The sequence below is a fragment of the Thunnus maccoyii genome, chromosome 11 (assembly GCF_910596095.1).
Source record: "Thunnus maccoyii chromosome 11, fThuMac1.1, whole genome shotgun sequence".
Taxonomy (NCBI): Eukaryota; Metazoa; Chordata; class Actinopteri; order Scombriformes; family Scombridae; genus Thunnus; species Thunnus maccoyii.
Window position 1 is genome coordinate 27,662,187 of NC_056543.1, and position 9,855 is coordinate 27,672,041.

General features: G+C 37.1%; 1 protein-coding gene across 1 annotated transcript; it reads left to right on the forward strand.

The window, feature by feature from the left end:
• The first annotated feature begins 4,859 nt into the window (after window positions 1–4,859).
• Window positions 4,860–8,644, forward strand: LOC121906621 (C-type lectin domain family 4 member E-like). Its single transcript, XM_042425566.1, has 3 exons — window positions 4,860–5,334; window positions 5,677–5,778; window positions 8,379–8,644. Exons 1-3 carry the CDS (start codon window positions 5,218–5,220, stop codon window positions 8,520–8,522), a joined length of 363 nt encoding a protein of 120 aa, XP_042281500.1. The 5' UTR covers window positions 4,860–5,217; the 3' UTR covers window positions 8,523–8,644.
• Window positions 8,645–9,855: the final 1,211 nt, after the last annotated feature.

The following is a 9,855-nucleotide window of genomic DNA, read 5'->3' on the forward strand; positions in this document are numbered from 1 at the left end:
ATATGGTCACCAACCAGAACATCATCAAATATTTTCAAGACTTCACGGTCACAGGTCAAGGATGCAGAGTGTCTGTGTCAGGTGCAGACACAGCTTGCTTTGCAGGCCACCAGATTCCTGCTGATCTAAGCAGGAGTGTTAACTTGCACTTGCACAAAAGTGTAGTTACAATTCAGCTCAACTGACAAAATTTTCCATCATGTATTAGTTAATTGTCAATTTTCATTGAGTCTTTGCAGAGGATTATTTTAGAGGGAGGTTTGGGTGGAGTGTGTCTCAGGAATACTATGAACTATGACTACAAATGACAAGCACAGATAGCACAGATAGTATCTGTGCTAATGCCTATCTTATTGCACACAATAGGTCTTTTAGCACATGATTTTATATTCTGTACAATTATTGTACAATAAACTGTTAATGGGAGCCCATTCATGAATTGGCTGCACACAAATTGTTTCGAACATCCAGTTTCAAACAAAAGAAACATTGCTTTCATTTATCCCTAAACACAACCACAATGTAAAGCAATGTTTTTGTCTTGTGACCCCTTTCAAATGAAGCAACGTCTACTTGTTAGACTAAGTTGACTACGTCAACCAAAGAGCAATTTGTTTTTCTTGTTTTATTTGAGACCTGGAGAGATAAAATCCAGGAATTAACAAGACAAAAGCAAAGATTAAGACCAATAACCAGAACTTATAACCAGTCTTATATGGGTTCAGTGTTCAGTTGCAGAAACCCTCAGGGAGCCAGGAAAAATGCTCCCTAGAAATTGTCTTTACTTACTTTCTCCGTCACACTGAAGAGAAAACAAACTGGTTGATCTCCTGTTGAGAACCACTTAAGCCTGCTGTACAAAGGGGATGCATGTCGTTTACCATCTGAGAGGTGGCCATAGTCACTAATTACATGTACCAGTACTGTCCTTAAATTCCTCACAAATGGGTTTGCAAACAAAACAAACTGGTAACTAATGCTGCTCCCTTCCAACATCCACTAAAGCACACACTCCACTAAACTAAAGTAACCAGTCTAAACAAAAGAAGAAAAATCTTGGGGGATACTCCCAAAAATTTTAAACCAAACATACCAAAGGTACTTTAATCAACACTGCTAAAAAGCACCCATTCAATTTAGCATTTACAAGTCACAAGTGTCACAAACAAAATTTATCACCAACACTAACTGTTCAATTCAACCAAACTAGCCTTGGTTTAACTTCACCAAAACATTACTCCATTACTCAGGGTAAAAGTCGAAACATTATTTATTATCTGTTATCAACCAAACAGCAGGTAGCATCTTCTAAGATGTTTTTGTGATTTCACCTCAGGCAAATATTTTATCAATCAGAGGACAGAGGACATTTGTTGGACTACAAGAATATCTTTGACGAGACAACTCACTGCTGGAGAAGGGAAAAAATAAAGTTTTGACTTCTCCCTTAAAGTATGCAAGGGGTCACTATGACACAAAATCACAGATCAAGATGATGAATCTGAATGACTGTGGTGATAAGTCGCCAATCCAACTAACTAGTATGAATACTTTCTCAGTTTTCCCTATAATTATCACATTACATTATATAGTCCATCCCAGAAATCTTCTAAAAACACCTATACTCACAAACTCCATAGGATATCTATTTCTAGGAAATTATTATATAACTAAAGCAACTGTCAAATGAGGCTTTTAGACTTCTGTATTTGTTCACGTGACAACAAACTATTTTCATTGCTTCTGAAAGATGTGACTTCCTCAACAGTTGATAAAACTGGGAAACTGAAACCAGGAGACAGTTTCATCTTCTAGAGTACATGTACAGCAGCCCATGCTGCGCAGCTGACCCCCTAGGAAATATTTGCTTTTGAACAATGGAAGATGTCTATGTCAATGATGAACCTATGAAACAAGTTGACTCAGCACCTTCTACAAATCAGACAGGTAAATTCAGTCAGACAGAGAAGCTGACAGATTGAGCTGTGAATAGTATGCTTTTAATCTGTCATTAGTCCTGTTTCATAATTGATTGGATTCACTGGTCTTTTCTCTGTTCAGGTTTGAGTAGTTCAGAGAAGAGATTTCATGGAGCTGTTCTCTGTCTGGGGCTGCTGACTGTTTTCCTGCTGGCTGGACTCATCGGCCTCAGTGTCTACTGTGAGTCTGGTTTTCATAAATTAACATCAGAGTGAACCTGTTATTTTCAAGAACGTTATTCTACTTTGAAAGATTAACATGTTTTACCAAAATATTTATTTGACACCCTGGCTTGTCTGTGTTTATCCTCTTTCTTGACTTTTTTCAACCCTTTCCTTTTCTTTCTACTGTTGACAGCTGCACAGATTTCATTCAGTGAGTTTCACTTTAGCCACTGCGTGGAGGTATTTCATAGACTGTATAAGCATACAGTTTGACTTGATTGATGACCATCTTTTATAATTGTGGAGGAAAACTAAGAAATGTTTTTGATTTGACTCAAAAACATAAACTAGTTAGTATCAGTATTGATACTTAAGGTATTTTGTGTTTAAGAAACGTATCATGATATATTTCAGACCTTGACTTGGTACGTGGTTTAGCTGAAGAACTCTCCACTATCAAAGCAAACCTGACTGAAGAGAGAGACCTGCTGACTGCCAGCCTCACTGAAATAACTGAAGAGCTACACTGGCTTCGGATTTTGTCTGCACAGGGTGAGTCATTGTCTGTGTGGGTACTGAACAGCTGTTTCTTAACACGAAGGTCAGGACCTGCCACAGCATCACGTATCAAACCCATGATCGGAAAACATGCTCAAATGATACTTATATCCAACACTCTGTAAACTATATTTACTGTCAGTTTGCCTTGTCCCAGTAACTTAATTGCAACCTTTCAAATTATTCAGGCTTAAGGCACTTATCCCCCTCAGAAATCTAAAGAGTCCTTCCTAAGTCCTGTAAAGAGGAAGTGACTTTAGTATCACAAGCTGTAACATAACTTCCAAAAATAACAGTTTTAGGGACCAAAAGATTAAATACTAGTAAAAATAATAGTATTCATGCAGTTTACAGTGAGAGGGAAATATCCGATTATGCTAAGCTAACCACCATCATTTGGTCATTTTGTCAAATATTGGCATAAAATTATAATTTGAAGTTTAATGTGTTTTTTCTTTTGATTTAAAAAAAATTGAAATTTATAGTGTCAGGACAGATGTGTCAAAAGAATTGCATATGACTTCTTTTACTCTTTCAACGTGTCAGATATTAGTAAGTTAACGTTAGCCTTGTTCATTCAGCAAGGTTACGCAACAGTTTCACCTGGCAGTTAGTAGGCATAAATCTGGTAACAACTCATCTCTACTTAACAACTAGTTTGTGTGGTTCAACCAGTTTTAATTTAATGATTCATAAATCTGCACTTAGTAAAAACTTACATTATAACCAATATGAACAAACAGGTGGTGCATTCGGCTCCTGAAGTCTCAGTCCAAATGTTATGTTTTGAATTGGGCCTAAATTTCTGATAAAAATGAATGTTATGACTTTGTCTATGTGTAGCTACATTACCAGTTGAATGCAACAGTGACGTCACTGCTAATGTCTTCCCCGTTGAATGTATATAAATATGAATGTCATGACAGCTCCGCAAAAGTGAAGCCAAAATATCTCGATCGCCCCTGTGGCTGGCTGCAGTATAGGTCATAAATCCCACCCCCTCTATGTATAGAGATGGGACACGAGCCAAACTAAAAAATCAAGTAGCCTACATGTCAAATAAACTTTTCCCAAAGATGGTTTCTGTCATGTTAGGTAGTTTTTATCACGCTCATTTTTCTGATAAGTTTGTTTTTAATTAGTTATTTCACTATTTAAAAACAGGGTGTGATGTCATGATTAAAAGCTGTGACAGCCACTCTCAAACCTTTGTCAGGCGGTGGAACGGCTGAGGGGGCATGTCCCATGGGCTATCATCCCACTGCCCAACTATAGACTGTAAAAAAATATGGACGTAGCCATCATGGAGTCACCCATTGTTTTGTGGACTGCTGTTTTGAAGTCTTGTATTTAGCAGTTTGACCGTCACCATCCTGGATTTGACCGTCTCCATCTTTGCCCATTGATCTATTATAAGAGCTGGATAGGGCTCTGTCGTTCAGCTTTGCAGCCAATTTTGCACAGTGGTCACTCGCAGAATGGCAGCAATAGATACCATTGTATCTACGGATAGCCATAGACCACCATTGTAAAATACACGTCTGTAAAACTGTTGACAGGACACCTTGGACTGCAAACAAGATCAATTATGACTCTTTCTATTATGATTTTTTGATCCATGGAGGTTTTTTTATTTGTAAAACTTTACTCGAGCCGAGAAAAGCGGTAAATATCCGTAATGTTATCACAATGTAAAGTCTATGGTCCAAGCAGGAACTCGTGGGCGAGGCTAGCAAGGGAAATACCACTGCGCATATTCAGCTAGCTGCACAATACGGAAACAAACCCAGAAGCTAGAAACTTTTTTGGCGCATGCGCCAGCTGGGCAATTCTTATTGGACTGAATTGGTGCCATTTTTGGTCCAGCAGCTCTTATAATACATCCAAGTTAATGGTTTTAGGCCTGTTTTCTCCACTAGTGGAAATTAGCATTAGCATTAGCATTATCACTGTTAACCATAGATTGTAAATGCACTGTGCTAACCAAGCGAGCAGCTAACGCTATGGTCAGCTCCACCCTCTCATCCAAATATGGTCACTTCTGGCTCCAAAAATCAAACATGGCGATGGTGAAATCCAAGATGACAATGGTGAAATTGCTAAACTCGAGGATTCAAAACTGCAGTGCACAAACCAGTGGGTGACATTACAGTGACTACGTCTATATTTTTTACAGTCTATGTTTAAGACTCTTTTTATATTGCCTTCAATTGTTCTTATGGGTGTTGTGAAATAATAAGTAACTACTAATTTGTCGTAGTACTGGACTTGTATCTGTGAGGAATCATTAGATGAAGCATTAGTCTGGGTTTGATGACACAATTTTATCCTGCTCTTGGTTAAGGCTGTTTGGATTCATCCTCCATTGTATAAATTATGCACATTAGGGGTTCATGCACTGAAAACAGTTTTCGAAACCAGATATTGACAAGTAGAAGGACATAAACTGCGTCTACTCTTTAATGTCTCTTGTTTAACATATTTTACAGAGAAAACTTGTTCCGCAGGATGGAGTATGTTCAGTTTTACTTGTTATCTCATCTCCACTAAATCTGGTTCTTGGGAAAAAGGCAGAAAAGACTGCAGAGCCAGAGGAGCAGATCTGGTGGTCATAGACAGTTATGAAGAACAGGTACTGTGTACACACACAGTGTGTGTGTGTGTGTGTGTGTGTGTGTGTGTGTGTGTGTGTGTGTGCTGATAATGTTGACTATCTACCCTGTACTGTACATAAGACATGTATGTCCTGGAAGAGGGTTCCCTCCTTTGCTGATCTTTATTTAGGTTTCTCATGTTTTTTTTCTCACCCATCAGTGTTTAGCTTGATGCACAAGTTCCAAAAAAAAAATGTTTTTCAACTTTTTTTAAACAAATCCTTGTCAGAATTGTTCATATTAATCCCTGTAAATTACCTTTATAATATGGTTGAAACTAAATATAAATACAGTTGCTTTCTTTCCTTCACATTGAACAGGAATTCCTCACTAATATTACAAAGCAAGAAAGTTGGATTGGTTTGAGTGACAGAGAAAAAGAGGGAACCTGGAAATGGACAGATGGAACTCCACTGACTCAGGTGTAAGGCAGAAATTTTATTCACCTTTTTTTGAATATAGAGAACATATACAATGATTGCTGTATGTTCACTGAAGTAGTTTTTTTTTTATGACAGTCTACATATCAGCCGCTGTTCAGAAATAATCATATTGACTTGTCAGAGTGGAGCCAAATAACCATTTACTGTCAATAAAATGGTTAATTTATTTAGTTAACTGACCATCGCTCAGTATAGTATGAACAAAGTGCTGGTATTCGCAGCTAACCAGCCATGAGCAGCTGCTGTCAGGCTCTCCATGACTGTTAAGCTTTGACAGTCACTAGAAGCACATTCATTGCCCTTTGTAAAAGTTTCTGTGTGGTACCGGTGTTGTAGCTGAGATAGTGGCTCTACTATGTGAGTATTACTATATCCAGTACGTGTGTGTGTTTTTTGTTTTTTTACGTCATGTTAAGGGAGAGGCCAAAGAATTCAGCTGAACTGAATTTTCAAATATAAGCAGACACCATTTGTCAATTAGCTCCACACCTAGTTTTGTTTGTTTGTTTATTTGTTTTGGTTTTATTGGTTTCAATGATGCAACAACAATCATGATGCTTGTCGTTGTCATTTTCACTTATCATTATCATTGTTATAGAAATAGTTATCATTAAAGCTGTTACACATGCCATTATTGACATCAGGAGAAGGATGATGTATATTAATATTATTATATAGACAGCTATTATTAATATTATTACACATGTTTATAGAATGATGATTATGATGTTGATAACTGTGGATAATTTATGTAATAATGGTCAATTTTTGCATAGATTATTATTAGGATGAAAAGATGATGATACTATTATTATTATTATTATTGTCATTTTTAGTATACATATTAATAGGATGATGATGACAACAATATTATTTATCTATACTATTTTTAGAATTTGATGGTTATTATTATTATTATTATTATTATTATTATTATTATTATTATTATTGTTATTATTATGGACATTCATATTCATTTTGATATCATTTTAAGAATTAAGAAACATGTAGTATTTGGTAACAGGCCGGATTTCAGTCTGTTAAGTTCAGTTCAGTTACTGAACTCTGTTCATTTCTACCGTTTTACAAGTGTGAGAATACACAGACACCTTCAGGTTCAGACCATACACAGACATACAATTAACAATTACACTGAACCTCCTCACTCAACAACCTACTCTATTCACCTACTTCTTCTCTTTTCTTTCTATTCTCACTCTCTCACTCTCTCGCTATAAATTATTTTTTTATTTATCATTATTATTTGTTATTTTATTTTTATTAACTTGTTTGCATACTCATTTATCTATGTTTTGTTATATTTTATTCTGTTATGTTTTATCCAACCATATCTGAATGATGGGACCACCTCGGACTGAGCCCTGGTGACTGGGGGAGGGGGGCTTGGGGGACTGGACTGGTTTGGGACAGCTTGGAGTCAGAGGACCTGATCCCCACTAAGCCCTTCTCCAAGTACAAAGTTGCTCCTCAGACCCAGTTAAACAGACCCCTCCTGTAGATGTGGGGCTGTTCTAAAGGGGATCTGACCTACAACAGGCCAGCCACCTCTTACAGGAGTGGTGGCAGCCTAAAGACAAAGAAAGCAGGGAGGAGGAGAAGCGGAAAAGAGCTAAAAAATTAAGAATAAAAAAAGAATAAAACAAGCAAATAAACAAAATTGAAAAGAAAAGAGACAAAGGAAGGGAAAATAAATAAATACATCAAAAATTCTGTCCTGACCTGACCTGCCCCAGATCCACCAGATGGTGCCTGCCCTCTAAGATTGTGACTGTGTTATTTTTTTTTCTTTTTCTCTTTCTTTCTTGGGGTTAATATGGTCTCCTCCTTTTTTTTCTCTTTTTGTTCTCTCTACCTTTTTTATCTTTCACACAGAAAACCCACCCACTCACACAAACACACACACACACACACCTACCTACACCTACCTAAGTCTAGTTCTCCCACTTGTCTTCTGCTGTCATATGTGTCTTCATGTTGGTCACTTGTGTTGCACTATAAACAAAAAAAAATCTAAGCAGACACAAATAAGCTGATTTTGAGCAGAAAAAAACAGTTTTACACACAATATGTGTACTGTTTGAGCATCATATGCCAATATAAACCTATGTGTACAGTGTATAAAAATTAGTTCCACGGTAAAACCGTGTTTGTTTTGTTATGTATTTTGGCTAGTTGGGAAGTAGAAAATACAATAAACAGAACACAACATATTAATTGACCTTTTAAAGTTGTTATGGCGAACTTGGCCAGCGGTTGCCTATTTACACTCTCAGCATACATTGAGCAGTAGAATTCATTTGGAGTTGTGTTTCTGACAAATGTTACTCCCAAAAAAAAATCAAAGTGTTTGACTTGTTTCCTGCTGTGTTATTGTCCACAGAACAACACTGGGTGTCAGCATGGAAGGTTACAAGGTTTTACAAACCTATATTGTCTCAAAATAATCACAGTGTGTTGGCACATAACCAAAAACTACAGAAGCTGTGTTTATGACTGTGTTGAGATTGACAGTCATGATTCTCATTCTCATTCTCGTTAACTACTGGGCGACAAACCAGCCTGATAGTGGAGGTGAAGATACGCAGTGGGGAGAAGAAGACTGTGTGACAGTCATACCTCGGTTGCCAACTACATACAGCTGGAACGATCTTTCGTGTGATGCTCCTAGGCAGTGGATCTGTGAGAAAATCCTTAGCATTTAGCGCAAAATGAGTTTTGAAATAAATCATATGTTATAAATATACTTTTACAATTTAAACTACTAGTGCAGTTCCCGTTCAAAACGTGCCTATTGGGAACGGGCTGATTGCTTATTGTTTCTCGAGAGCCACATATATATATATATATATATATATATATATATATATGTGGCTATATATATATATGTATCAAGTGACAAATGTCTTAATAAAAATGGTAAGGAACTAATAAATTAAATGGTTTAAATCCATACAGAAACTCCAGTGAGACTAAACTGAGGCTTAATTCTGCTGCCAATCAAACATGTCTGTGCTCCTGTTGGCTAGTTTTGCTGCCTCTGCTTCTGTTTTTTTCTCCTGTGTGCGCTTGTTCTTCTCTCTCAGGCAATTTAACTGAGTAGGTCACGTGCCTTTGTCCCCTTCAGCAAGAGCTCAGAAGCCCCGCCCTGCTGTGATATGAAGGTGTTTATATCAAATAGCCCCTGCTGCACTCATACATGGAGCTGAGCAGCTCACTTTTCATTTGTTTATTCCAAGTTTATTAATATTAAACATGTCGTGTGTCCAAATTGCACCATGTAATCATTGTTTGCTTTGTATTGCTCTTTATGCACAGTAAACCTATTCACAGTGAACTCTGCCAGCTTCAAATGTATTTTTTGAGTCTTTCTCTTATAAGTTTTGAGTTGAATGCTAAGTTGTGGGTGACCTGAAGATTTATTGGCCCAACTGAAGATTTCCCACGACATAACCATATAATGTAACATTAAAAAGGAAGTGGTTCATTTGAAACATCTGCAGCGATCTCTCCCTCAGTGTGTAGAAAGTTTTGTCTTTCGGCCTCGCGGTTGACAAGCTGTGTATGTATGCATGTGTGTGTGTGTTTGTGCAGATAGTGGTCTGACCAAAGTTCCTGTTATTTCTGTGGCTGAAGATAACAAGTCGATATAAGGAGTCAAGATGAGATGCTGACGAGTCATGTCTCCACAAGTTAGACTGTTGTTCGTCATATCAATGTCTGTCTCCATTACAATGTCCTGATGTCAACTCCATTTTTGCAAATATTAACAGGCTATGTTTGCATGATTTATTTGTTTCATTGGGTATTATACAGTAGAGTATTGCACTGCATATAGCTTTCTAATGTTAATGTATTGTTGTAATAATTATAATTGTTCTTACTGTATTAAGCTTTTTTATCTTGATTGACCGTGTTGTTGTAGTTTGTAGATGTACTTTCTGTTTCCTCCCTTAGCTTGTTTTTAAAAGGCTTTCTCATATAATACACCCATGTTGGGCCTTGGCTACAAGTTTGGCTATCAGCAATAATTAATGA

Excerpts from the sequence above, each read along its gene's own strand:
- LOC121906621 (XM_042425566.1), top strand. The coding sequence starts at position 5,218 with ATGTTCAGTTTTACTTGTTATCTCATCTCCACTAAATCTGGTTCTTGG. Across the intron at positions 5,335-5,676 it reads TAGACAGTTATGAAGAACAG|GAATTCCTCACTAATATTAC; the intron begins GTACTGTGTACA and ends CACATTGAACAG. Across the intron at positions 5,779-8,378 it reads ATGGAACTCCACTGACTCAG|CCTGATAGTGGAGGTGAAGA; the intron begins GTGTAAGGCAGA and ends GCGACAAACCAG.